General features: G+C 44.8%; 1 protein-coding gene across 1 annotated transcript; it reads right to left on the minus strand.

Moving 5' to 3' along the window:
• Positions 1-1,310: 1,310 nt before the first annotated feature.
• On the minus strand, positions 1,311-9,977 carry dhx33 (DEAH (Asp-Glu-Ala-His) box polypeptide 33; the record flags this gene model as incomplete). Its single annotated transcript, XM_084178265.1, is given in 15 exon segments — positions 1,311-1,400; positions 1,404-1,619; positions 1,853-1,939; positions 2,161-2,364; positions 2,624-2,668; positions 2,671-2,732; positions 3,001-3,089; positions 3,494-3,585; positions 3,686-3,753; positions 3,994-4,105; positions 5,023-5,196; positions 8,802-8,972; positions 9,333-9,411; positions 9,413-9,552; positions 9,819-9,977. Coding segments are annotated over 15 exon segments (1,788 nt in total).
• Positions 9,978-14,088: the final 4,111 nt, after the last annotated feature.

Raw genomic sequence — 14,088 nt, forward strand, 5'->3', positions numbered from 1 at the left:
AAGAAAATATGTGGCAACAAGAAATAATTAGGCAATAGCTAGATGAGAAGAATGAAGAAAGAAAAGGTCAGTTTGTAACCATAGGTACAGGAACTTTAGTTTGTAACCACAGGTACAGGAACTTTAGTTTGTAACCACAGGTACAGGAACTTTAGTTTGTAACCACAGTTACAGGAACTTTAGTTTGTAACCACAGGTACAGGACCTTTAGTTTGTAACCACAGGTACAGGAACTTTAGTTTGTAACCACAGGTACAGGAACTTTAGTTTGTAACCACAGGTACAGGAACATTAGTTTGTAACCACAGGTACAGGAACTTTAGTTTGTAACCACAGGTACAGGAACATTAGTTTGTAACCACAGGTACAGGAACTTTAGTTTGTAACCACAGGTACAGGAACTTTAGTTTGTAACCACAGGTACAGGAACATTAGTTTGTAACCACAGGTACAGGAACTTTAGTTTGTAACCACAGGTACAGGAACTTTAGTTTGTAACCACAGGTACAGGAACTTTAGTTTGTAACCACAGGTACAGGAACTTTAGTTTGTAACCACAGTTACAGGAACATTAGTTTGTAACCACAGGTACAGGAACTTTAGTTTGTAACCACAGTTACAGGAACTTTAGTTTGTAACCACAGGTACAGGAACTTTAGTTTGTAACCACAGGTACAGGAACTTTAGTTTGTAACCACAGTTACAGGAACTTTAGTTTGTAACCACAGTTACAGGAACTTTAGTTTGTAACCACAGGTACAGGAACTTTAGTTTGTAACCACAGTTACAGGCCAGGGGAATCTAGCTCTTCTATGGTTCAGCAGACGTCTGCTGTAATAAAACATGGCCTCTTGTCCATGAAGAGGTAGAAGAAACCAGGGAAGAACCCTCACCCAGACCTCCCTCTATTTGGCTGCGTTTAGACAGGCAGTCCAATTCTGATATTTCCCCCCCACTTTTTCAGAGCTGATCTGATTATTCAAAAGATCAATTAGCGGAAAGAAGTTTAGAATTGGGCTGCCTGTCTAAATGCACCCAAACTCTCTCAGACTTGTCCAAATGCTAAATGTTCTGTCTTGGACTGGCACACACACAAGCAGTGCTGAAGAGTCTTTCTACGCTTTGTTTAAACAAAAACGAGCGATTCAGCGAACAGGAAAGAGTGTAAAGATGATCTTCTTCCCATCATGCCTCCATCCAGTTGTATTGACACTGTGTGAGGGAGAGGGTGGGGGGTCAGGTGTGTCACTGGTCAGGGAGGTTTGGTTCTGCTGTAGTCTCGTCACCCCAGAGTCCTGTCCAATCAGAGGCTAGCTCTTGGTGGGGCGGAGCTTCCGGCGGAAGTACTCGGGCGCAGCCTCGACCAGCCAATCAGCATCCACCAGACACATGTCCCTCATCTAGCACTTAGAGGTGTGCAGGAGCTCATTGAAGACCACATAAGCAGGCTTGGCCTGGAAGAGGACAGAGGAAGGGTGGATGGCTACAGGCTGGTGGGTGTCCAGGGCAGTGTAGCTGCCATCCGGCTGCAGCTCTGCAGCGTTTACAAACAGACCGTGGGCCAGGCAGCGACGCACCCTCCCCGTGTCCGACCCACACGACTCTAGCTTCATGCTCAGCTGGTACACAGAGGGGAGAAGGAGATGTCATGTGTGAAAAGAGCTAAATCATATGGAAATACAATAGATTTGTTCAAGTGAAAGATATCCATGTCTGAGTTCATCAGCCGATTAGATAACCTAAGAGTTGAAACGTTTGGAAAAACCACAGTGTGCAGATTCTCTTCTTTTGTTGATGAACAGCCATGTTGAGAGAATTGGTTACTTGTGGTGTTAGGGACTTGTTGTCGTACCTTAAGGCAGATCTCTCGGAGCTGTGCACGGACCTCTCCAACCATGCTCATGTTCCTGCTGTTGACAAAGTTCTCCCGACACCACTCCTACAACACACACATCAAAGCCTGTACTGACTACACCATCTGGAAACCATTACACTTCATGAATAAACACTAGGGGCTGGTGATGAACTTCTGGACTAAAAAGAACGCTTGATGGAGAAGCATTTTAGTCTGGGGACCAGACCCTATATGTCCAGAGATACTGTACAGTGCAAACTGTATAAAGACTCGTACAGGCTTCTTCTTTCTAGGAGACCACTGACCTTGTTGGCGTTGACTTTCTTGAAGGCTCTGTAGATGTTGAGCAGGGTCAAGTGATCTCCCTCGCTGGTGGTGAACTTGTTGCGTGACGCGAGACACTCCTCTCGGCGTGCGGGCGGGTTGTAGAGCACCGTGTCCACCGACAGCAGAGACACGATGGTCAGCACCTCCTCAGAACAATGGAAGTCTGGCGACAGCAGGATGGTCTGTAGGGGAGAGAGAGGGGGAGAGAGACACAGAGAGAGAGGGAGAGAGAGAGAGAGAAAGAGAGAGAGAGCGCGAGAGAGAGAGAGAGACACAGAGAGAGAGAGAGAGAGAGAGAGAGAGAGAGAGAGAGAGAGAGAGAGAGAGAAAGAGACAGAATGTGGTAATACAGTATTTATTGTCATGGCTCAGTACAAAGGGAAAGGAGGATACCTAGTCAGTTGCACAACTGAAGGCCCATTTCCTGTGTGTCTGTCTTAACTTGGCATAGCGTGGCTCCAGGGGGAAGCTGGAGTTAGGGTGACCTGCTCACCTTTCTTCCATACAGCCCCTAGCAGATCCAGCTGCTCCACTGCCGAACGCATTGCCTCTGAACAGTCACATTAACATTATGTTATTATAACACACTCTGAACAGTCACATCACACCCACAACATCACGTTATTACAACCAACTCTGACCAAACACATCGACAACACGACACAAACTGCAACACTACAGTAGTATAACTAACTCCTATCTGAGCCTACATAGCAGTGGATTAATACCCGTTTTAATGGATTCTAACACTTCCGATGACTTGAACATCACAGAGAAGACACAGCAGGCCTGGGACTGCTGTAGGACACACTGCTTACCAGGAGAAGGCTTAGACATGAAGTCAAAGTTCATCACGTCAGGAATCCCCAGAGCCAGAAGCTGTAGCATGATACTGGCCAGGTTACACCTGCAGAGAGAACACAGGAGCAGAACACTCAATCACAATGGCAGAGATGTATCACCTTACACTGCAGCAACAACTGGGTCGTGTTCATTAGAGCACAATGTAGCAAAACCTTTTGCAACAGAGAATAAAAACGATCATTTCTTATTGGACATGCTAAGATGGTACTTCTCCGGTTCGCGTCTATTGAAAACAGCTCTGTTCTCTTCCAACAGGTCAACAGTGACAGTGCTCTATCCACCTGATCCAACTCCAGCCATGGTGATCCTACCTCTGTATCTCAGGCATGGGGATCTAACTGTGTGTGTGTCCCCTACCTCTGTATCTCAGGCATGGGGATCTAACTGTGTGTGTGTCCCCTACCTCTGTATCTCAGGCATGGGGATCTAACTGTGTGTGTCCCCTACCGCTGTATCTCAGGCACGGTCATGGGGATGAGGTTGTCAAACTCGTCCTCGGTGTAGAGACGGTAGACAGAGCCTGAGTCCTCTCTGCCAGCCCTGCTCGCCCTCTGCCTGCCCTCTGCCTGCCCTGCCAGCCCTCTGCCAGCCCTGCCAGCCCTCTGCCAGCCCTGCCAGCCCTCTGCCAGCCCTGCCCGCCCTGCCAGCCCTCTGCCAGCCCTGGGCTTTAGATACCCGCTGCACTGCCAACACCTCCAGACCACTCTCTGAGGGGAAGAGACAAGCGAACATATAATGAGGACCACAATGGAAATAAGTCTGTTTTTATCTTCAATTCTTTTTTTTATGTGTGTATTGTTGTTTTTTCAAAGTTGGAAAACATGAATTGTTAGATACAATTCATTCATTAAATTCACACCAGGGCCACATAACTGATTGACCGGCAAGTAGAGAAACAGATTGGGAAGGAGGTTAAAAAGCTGTGTACTGTCAGTCAGGAATCTCACCTGGGTTGAAGCGTTTTGCTTTTACCATGCCTGTATCAATCACGTATTTGATCCCTGAGACGGTGATCGATGTCTCTGCAATGTTAGTTGAGAGGATTACCTTCCTACAACCCTGGTAAAACAAAACAGAGGAGAATATATATATTAAGTTCAACTGTCCAGTATTTCCTGATTACTATCAAATATGACCTATAATGAATTACAATATGAGTGAAATAGTTTACCGTCCAGTTTTAAAAAAAATTAAGTATATTAAAAAGCAGCTTTTCTGTGTTGGAATGGTGTGGGCGTACCCCAATAACAGAATGGTGTGGGCGTACCCCAATAACAGAATGGTGTGGGCGTACCCCAATAACAGAATGGTGTGGGCGTACCCCAATAACAGAATGGTGTGGGCGTACCCCAATAACAGAATGGTGTGGGCGTACCCCAATAACAGAATGGTGTGGGCGTACCCCAATAACAGAATGGTGTGGGCGTACCTCAATAACAGAATGGTGTGGGCGTACCCCAATAACAGAATGGTGTGGGCGTACCCCAATAACAGAATGGTGTGGGCGTACCCCAATAACAGAAAGGTGTGGACGTACCCCAATAACAGAATGGTGTGGGCGTACCCCAATAACAGAATGGTGTGGGCGTACCCCAATAACAGAAAGGTGTGGACGTATACCAGTCATTAAAAATATTCATTCATGCTCAGCCAATGAGCCAACATGACATCACGTTCTAGGAGGAAATAGCAAGCATTTTTGAAACAGTCTGTTTGAGATACAAGTTTAAGGTGGGGGTTTTTAAGTGTTTTTTCCCCCTCCAATTTATGCTTTGGCCACAAGTACAAGTATAGGATGAGTCAACAACATTATTTCGGGTAGGAGTTAACAGATTATGAACTTTTAAAAAGTGAGAATTTCACTGGACAGTTAATTTAATATGAAGCCTTAGTTGCTTTTGGAGACCATGCATCACAAATAAATGACTGCATGCTATTGTAGACAGCCCTCTAAGGGGGATGTTGGTGTATCCTACCTTAGGTGCAGGCTGGAAGACCCTGAGCTGCTGTGTTGGGGGGTAGGGAGGCGTAGAGGGGGGACAACAGCTGTCAGGGAGGTGCTTGGCGATGTCACGGCAGGTACGAGCCAGCGCCTCTATCTCCTCCTGTCCTGTCATGAACACCAGGATGTCATGTGACGCAGGGGCTTCCTGTTTAGGATGGACGCATCACAACCATATCTTGTCTGTCATCACATGTTGATTTGGAACGATGTCTAACTTGTGTTTCCAGAAAGGTATGATTCAGGTTATGAGGTTGAGTAGTGGTAGGAGGGGTGTCTGGTAGCCTGGTTAAAGAAGACTTAACTGGTGAAGGGAAACAATGGTGGGTGCAACGTTAAGTCTGGTTTCACCAGGCTAGGTGTCTGGGCCTCAGAAAGTTATTTTATTATTACGTTTATTTGAACAGGGACAATGTACAACAAAAAACAGAAGAAGTGTCAGAAATGAGAAGTGATGCGCTGCAGAATTAGCTAACAGCTCATTTACATCTGCAGTCCCGGGCAGGTGGACATATACAGTACCAGTCAAAAGTTTGGACACACCTACTCATTCAAGGGTTTTTCTTTATTTTTTTTACTATTTTCTACATTGTAGAATAATAGTGAAGACATCAAAACTATGAAATAACACATATGGAATCAAGTAGTAACCAAAAAAAAGTGTTAAACAAATGAAAATATATTTCATATTTGAGATTCTTCAAATCGCCACCCTTTGCCTTGATGACAGCTTTACACACCGGTAGTGAGTGAGTGTGTCACACACACACACACACACACACACACACTACAGGTCAAATGTTTTAGAACACCTACTCATTCGAGGGTTTCTCTTTATTTGTACTATTTTCTACATTTCCAGACGTCGGTTCAATTACTTGAATTCCATTTAGTTAGTATTTTTGGTGTGTGAACCCAACACGCTATTTCTCTAGAGAGATATCAAATCATTCCCGAGTGGCGCAGCGGTCTAAGGCACTGTATCTCAGTGCTTGAGGCGTCACTACAGACCCCCTGGTCCGATTCCAGGCTGTATCACAACCGGACGTGATTGGGAGTCCCATAGGGCGGCGCACAATTGGCACAGCGTCGTCCAGGTTTGGCCGGTGTAGGCTGTCACTGTAAATAAGAATTTGTTCTTAACTGACTTGCCTAGTTAAATAAAGGTAAAATAAAAATAAATACATTCCTGAGAGAATGTATGTCAAGACCTATATGGGATGCTGGGCTGAAGGGAGTTGTAGTTTTCATTGAGCAAATATTCAACCTAGCTTGGCGCACAATTAACTACAATGACCATCATCCATTGGCCTGTTCTTTTCTGGCTCGGACAGAGATGGAAACACTTTTACGCCTGCTACGTTAGATACACATAGACAACATACGCCGCCTGCTTCGTTAGGTTAGATACACACAGACCACATACACCGCCTGGTACGTTCGGTTAGATACACATAGACAACATACGCCGCCTGCTTCGTTAGGTTAGATACACACAGACCACATACACCGCCTGGTACGTTAGGTTAGATACACACAGACCACATACACCGCCTGGTACGTTCGGTTAGATACACACAGACCACATACGCCGCCTGCTACGTTAGGTTAGATACACACAGACCACACATGCCGCCTGCTACGTTAGGTTAGATACACACAGACCACATACACCGCCTGCTACGTTAGGTTAAATACACACACGCCGCCTGCTATGTTAGGTTAGATACACACAGACCACATACACCGCCTGCTACGTTAGGTTAGATACACACACACACGCCTGCTACGTTAGGTTAGATACACACACGCCGCCTGCTACGTTAGGTTAGATACACACAGACCACATACACCGCCTGGTACGTTAGGTTAGATACACACAGACCACATACACCGCCTGGTACGTTCGGTTAGATACACACAGACAACATACGCCGCCTGCTTCGTTAGGTTAGATACACACAGACCACATACACCGCCTGGTACGTTAGGTTAGATACACACAGACCACATACACCGCCTGGTACGTTCGGTTAGATACACACAGACCACATACGCCGCCTGCTACGTTAGGTTAGATACACACAGACCACACATGCCGCCTGCTACGTTAGGTTAGATACACACAGACCACATACACCGCCTGCTACGTTAGGTTAAATACACACACGCCGCCTGCTATGTTAGGTTAGATACACACAGACCACATACACCGCCTGCTACGTTAGGTTAGATACACACACACACGCCTGCTACGTTAGGTTAGATACACACACGCCGCCTGCTACGTTAGGTTAGATACACACAGACCACATACAACGCCTGGTACGTTAGGTTAGATACACACAGACCACATACACCGCCTGGTACGTTAGGTTAGATACACACAGACCACATACGCCGCCTGGTACATTAGATACACACAGACCACATACGCCGCCTGCTACGTTAGGTTAGATACACACAGACCACACACGCCGCCTGCTACGTTAGGTTAGATATACACAGACCACATACACCGCCTGCTACATTAGGTTAGATATACACACGCCGCCTGCTACGTTAGGTTAGATACACACAGAACACATACACTGCCTGCTACGTTAGGTTAGATACACACACGCCGCCTGCTACGTTAGGTTAGATACACACAGACCACATACACCGCCTGCTACGTTAGGTTAGATACACACAGACCACATACACCGCCTGCTACGTTAGGTTAGATACACACAGACCACATACACCGCCTGGTATGTTAGGTTAGATACACACAGACCACATACACCGCCTGCTACATTAGGTTAGATATACACACGCCGCCTGCTACGTTAGGTTAGATACACACAGACCACATACACCGCCTGCTACGTTAGGTTAGATACACACACGCCGCCTGCTACGTTAGGTTAGATACACACAGACCACATACACCGCCTGCTACGTTAGGTTAGATACACACACGCCGCCTGCTACGTTAGGTTAGATACACACACGCCACCTGCTACGTTAGGTTAGATACACACAGACCACATACACCGCCTGCTACGTTAGGTTAGATACACACACGCCGCCTGCTACGTTAGGTTAGATACACACAGACCACATACACCGCCTGCTACGTTAGGTTAGATACACACAGACCACATACACCGCCTGCTACGTTAGGTTAGATACACACAGACCACATACACCGCCTGGTACATTAGGTTAGATACACACAGAGAGAGAGGGAAAGAGACAGTTGGTGAAAGTATGCCTCATCTACTTTGAAGAACTAGTCCAATGATTGTCAGACAGCTCTGCAGCATACTTAGGCAGGCTAGGCTAGCTAAATAGGATGACTAAAGACAGTACCGTTTGGGGAGAACAGAGATAACAGAGAGGCTGCTACTGCCAGAGATGAGATGAGGACTTTAAGAAATGAAATGATAAAGTCATAAAATAAGTAATAGAACACAACTGAAATATTTTATTATTTCATAGTAATGTCCTATTTTTCTATGTGGACCTGACAGAGACAATGGAATATTTTCAATGTTTTGTCAATTGAATGTTCACTATTTTTGCCTTTGGAATTTCCATTAAAAAGCGCTAATCATTTTAATATCATTATTTCATAATGCATTGAATGTAAAAATGATTATATCGAAACCGAAATTAAAAACCGTGATTATTTTTTAAATAATCGAACCGATTTGAAAAATCTCTAATTGCTCAGCACTAGCAGCCAGGCCAGTCACATCTACATACCTGATGGATCTGGAAGACTGAGACCAGTGCAGCCTGCAGGTAGTCAGACTGGGACTGCTTGGTGTAGTAGATCTGGATGGGGTGCTGTCTGACCTCCAGGTACAGCACAGGAGACTTGTTGAAGTACTGAGAGAACAGGTCCACGTCCATGGTGGCTGACATCACGATTACCTAGAATGGTACATTGAAGAGGCAATATATCCGATTTATTTATAAAGCCCTTTTTTTTTTTTTTTTTACATCAGCAGTGCTTTAGAGTAAGAACAAGCCCACACGCCGCCAGTCTTGAAGTAGTCTTGGGAGAATATTGTTGACATTGTACATTGGGTGCTTTGACAATGGAACACCAGCCCAGGGGCACACACACACACACACACACACACACACACACACCCACTAGCATATTGCAACATTATGTAGCCTACAGTTAGTGACCTTAGCCTGGAATTCAAAGTGATATGTTCTGTTTCACCATTGGTTTCAGTTCGTATCACTTTGGATTCCAGGCTACTGAGTCTAGTGGTGACTTACCTTGAGGGGGATCTTGTTCTGTTCTCTGCGTTTGCGCTGGGCAGCCTTCACCACTCCAAAAAGCACGCCAGTGTGCACCGTGCGCCTCATCCAGCACCACCACGGTGTAGCGCAGCAGTAAGGGGTCTCCTATGGCCTCCCGCAGGAGCATACCGTCCGTCATGAACTTCAGCTTCGTCTCTGAGGAGGTGACGTCCTCGAATCGTACGGTGTAGCCAACCTGAAAAAGCATGATTGGATTTCCTGATTTGATTGTTTGGTAACAGTCCACATACAGCCTAGTTTTAGAGTTTACAAGACTGAAGTTAGTAGAAGACTTCTGAAGTACAAGACAAGGATTGTCGTTAGGTACATGCAGCCACTGATTACGATCAAGGTGACGACCACCACATTGCTATTGGAGGAATTGCAAAAACGCATGTGTGTTTTACTACAGAGTTTGACCACCACAAATTGTACAATTTTTTTTTTTTTTTTTTTACGCACCAGCTTCCCCAGCTGAGTTCTCTTCTCCTCTGCCACCCTTTTTGCCAGGGAGACAGCTGCCACTCGGCGTGGCTGTGTCACAGCGATGCCAGCTTCATACAGGTACTGGGGTATCTGGGTGGGCTTCCCAGAACCTGTCTCACCTGAGGGACAGGGCATCGGAAGACACAATGGTTTGTCAGCCAACGTTATAATAGCTGAAGGCTAAATCTACAGTATAAATATGCCATTTAGTGATAGTGTAGTCATGTGTGCATACATTTTTACGTATGGGTGGTCCCGGGGATCTAACCCACTACCCTGGCGTTACAAGCGCCATGCTCTACCAATTGAGCTACAGAGGACCACATGAACAATCTGATGAACCACAACGTCAACGTTGTTACTCAGTTGAACAGGGGTGTATTCACTAGGAACAAAAACGGGGAGTGACCTCTGAATTTGTCCAATAAAAAACTATTGTTTTCATTGCAAAACGTTTGACTAATGATTACACCTCAGGTGAGTCCCGGGGTATGTTCACTAGGAACCATACAGAAGGAAACGGAGGTTAACAAATCAAAATGTTTTATTTTCTTCGGTTGTTCGGGCACACAAAACAAAGTTCGGAGCCGAAGTGAAATGGTTACGGGCCCTTCCCAACAATGCAGAGAAAAATTTAGAAAGAATAGAACAAAAATAAACACAATAAATAAGTAATGATTAATTACCCTATATACACAGGGTAAGTACCGAGTCGATATTCAAGGGTACAAGGTAATTGAGGTAGATACAGTTGAAGTCGGAAGATTACATACACCTTAACCAAATATATTTAAACTCAGTTTTTCACAATTCCTGACATTCAATCCTAGTAAAAATTCCCTGTCTTAGGTCAGTTAGGATCACCACTTTATTTTAAGAATGTGAAATGTCAGAATAATAGTAGAGAGAATGATTTATTTCAACTTTTATTTCTTTCATCACATTCCCAGTGGATCAGAAGTTTACATGCACTCAATTAGTATTTGATAGCATTGCCTTTAAATTGTTTAACTTGGGTAAAACGATTCGGGTCGCCTTCCACAAGCTTCCCACAATAAGTTGGGTGAATTTTGGCCCATTCCTCCTGACAGAGCTGGTGTAACTGAGTCAGATTTGTAGGCCTTGCTCGTACACACTTTTTCAGTTCTTTCCACAAATGTTATATAGAATTGAGGTCAGGGCTTTGTGATGGCCACTCCAATACCTTGACTTTGTTGTCCTTAAGCCATTTTGCCACAGCTTTGGAAGTATGCTTGGGGTCATTGTCCATGTGGAAGACCCATTTGCGACCAAGCTTTAACTTCCTGACTGATGTCTTGAGATGTTGCTTCAATATATCCACATAATTTTCCTTCCTCATGATGCCATCTATTTTGTGAAGTGCACCAGTCCCTCCTGCAGCAAAGCACCCCCACATCATGATGCTGCCACCCCCGTGCTTCACGGTTGAGATGGTGTTCGTCGGCTTGCAAGCCACCCCCTTTTTCCTCCAAACATAACAATGGTCATTATGGCCAAACAGTTCTATTTTCGGTTCATCAGACCAGAGGACATTTCTCCAAAAAGTACGATCTTTGTCCCCATGTGCAGTTGCAAACCGTAGTCTGTCTTTTTTATGGCGGTTTTGGAGCAGTGGCTTCTTCCTTGCTGAGCGGCCTTTCAGGTTATGTTGATATAGGACTCGTTTTACTGTGGATATAGATACTTTTGTACCTGTTTCCTCCAGCATCTTCACAAGGTCCTTTGCTGTTGTTCTGGGATTGATTTGCACTTTTCGCACCAAAGTACGTTAATCTCTAGGAGACAGAACGCGTCTCCTTCCTGAGCGCTATGACGGCTGTGTGGTCCCATGGTGTTTATACTTGCGTACTATTGTTTGTACAGATGAACGTGGGACCTTCAGGCGTTTGGAAATTGTTCCCAAGGATGAACCAGACTTGTGGAGGTCTACAATTCTTTTTTCTGAGGTCTTGGCTGATTTCTTTTGATTTTCCCATGATGTCAAGCAAAGAGGCACTGAGTTTGAAGGTAGGCCTTGAAATACATCCACAGGTACACCTTCAATTGACTCAAATGATGTTAATTAGCCTATCAGAAGCTTCTAAAGCCATGATATACTGAATGCCATGTCATGCTGAATTGACCAAATACTTATTTTCCACCATAATTTGCAAATAAATTCATTAAAAATCCTACAATGTGATTTTCTGGATTTTTTTTCCTCAATTTGTCTGTCATAGTTGACGTGTACCTATGATGAAAATTACAGGCCTCTCTCATCTTTTTAAGTTGGAGAACTTGCACAATTGGTGGCTGACTAAATACTTTTTTCCCCACTGTACATGTTTAGCAGATGTTGTAGCGGGTGTAGCGAAATGCTTGTGCTTCTAGCTCCGACAGTGCAGTAATATCTAACAATTTCACAACATATACCCAGTTACACACAAATCTAAGTAAGGAATGGAATTTAAGAATATATACATATGGACAAGCAATGACAGAGTGGCATGGACTAAGATACAGTAGAATTCTATAGAACACAGTATATACATATGAGATGAATGTATGCACTCACTAACTGTAAGTCGCTCTGGATAAGAGCGTCTGCTAAATGACAAAAAAAAAAAAAGAGTAATGCAAGATATGTAAACATTATTAAAATGACTAGTGTTCCATTTCTTAAAAGTGGCCAGTGATTTCAATAGGCAGCAGCAGCCTCTAATGTGCTATTGATGGCTATTTAACAGTCTGATGGCCTTGAGATAGAAGCTGTTTTTCCATTCTCTCGGTCCCAGCTTTGATACACCTGTACTGACCTCGCCTTCTGGATGATAGCGGGGTGAACAGGCAGTGGCTCGGGTGCTTGATGTCCTGTGACGTCGGGTGCTGTAGGTGTCCTGGAGGGCGGGTAGTTTGCCCCCGGTAATGTGTTCTGCAGACCGCACCACCCTCTGGATAGCCCTGCGATTGCGGGCAGTGCAGTTGCCGTACCAGGCGGCGATACAGCCCGACAGGATGCTCTCAATTGTGCATCTGTAAAAGTTTGAGGGTTTTAGGTGCCAAGCCAAATTTCTTCAGCCTCCTGAGGTTGAAGAGGCTCTGTTGCGCCTTCTTCACCACACTGTCTGCGTGGGTGGACCATTTTAAGTTTGTTAGTGATGTGTACGCCAAGGAACTAGAAGCTTTCCACCTTCTCCACTGCAGTCCCGTCGATGTGGATAGGGGTGTGCACCCTCTGCTGTTTCCTGAAGTCCACTATCATCTCATTTGCTTTGTTGATGTTGAGTGAGAGGTTGTTTGCAGTAAACCGGTGTTGCCCATCTCTGGTCCTCCAGGACCCTCAACAGGACACATTTTTATTGTAACCCTGGAAAGCACACCTGATTCAACTTGTCAACTAATCCCTCAATGAGTTGAATGAGACGCGTTTGCTTAACAAGGCTACAGGGAAAATGTGAACTGAATGGAAACACTGCAGTAAACCCTCAAGAGTAGGGCTGTTCAGTTCCGGTCCTGGACAGCCGAAACACTTCTGTTTTTTTATTTCTACCTGGTAGTTAATTGCACTCACCTGGTGTCCCAGGTCTGAATTAGTCCCTTATTAGAAGAAGAGGATGAAGACCAGAAGTGTTTCGGCCCTCCAGGACCGACATCGAACAGCCCTGCTATAGAGTATATGTACAGGGGTATTATAATAATAATAATAATAAGCCATTTAGCAGACGCTTTTATCCAAAGCGACTTACAGTCATGCGTGCATACATTTTTTGTGTATGGGTGGTCCCGGGGATCGAACCCACTACCTTGGCGTTACAAGCGCCGTGCTCTACCAGCTGAGCTACAGAGGACCACGGTATTCAGCTACAGTATTCAACTCTTACCCTACGAGGTCTGGAGCCCGCTGGTTTTCTGTTCTAATTAATTGTCCCAGAGCGTCCTTCATATGTCAAATGTTGTCAAAAACGTGCTTGAATTCACAGGCTTTGGGCGGGGTACTTACTGTGAACCCATACAATTACATTGGTCTGTTAAATCTGCAGTCTTTTCTTGTGTAACGGAATCTCTTAATGAGTTTTGGTAGCACCAGTTGTATATCATAATTTAATAAATTAATCAAACGGTGCATTGTTCATCAATTTGTTTTAAATATGTAAAGCCCTTTTTTCTTCAGCAGTTGTGAAAGTTAATTACATTGCATTTACAGTAACCTGGCTTACAGTGCATTGACACATATTGTTGTGTTACA

This window comes from Coregonus lavaretus (genome assembly GCF_964263955.1).
Source record: "Coregonus lavaretus genome assembly, chromosome: 15".
In the NCBI taxonomy this organism is placed as follows: Eukaryota; Metazoa; Chordata; class Actinopteri; order Salmoniformes; family Salmonidae; genus Coregonus; species Coregonus lavaretus.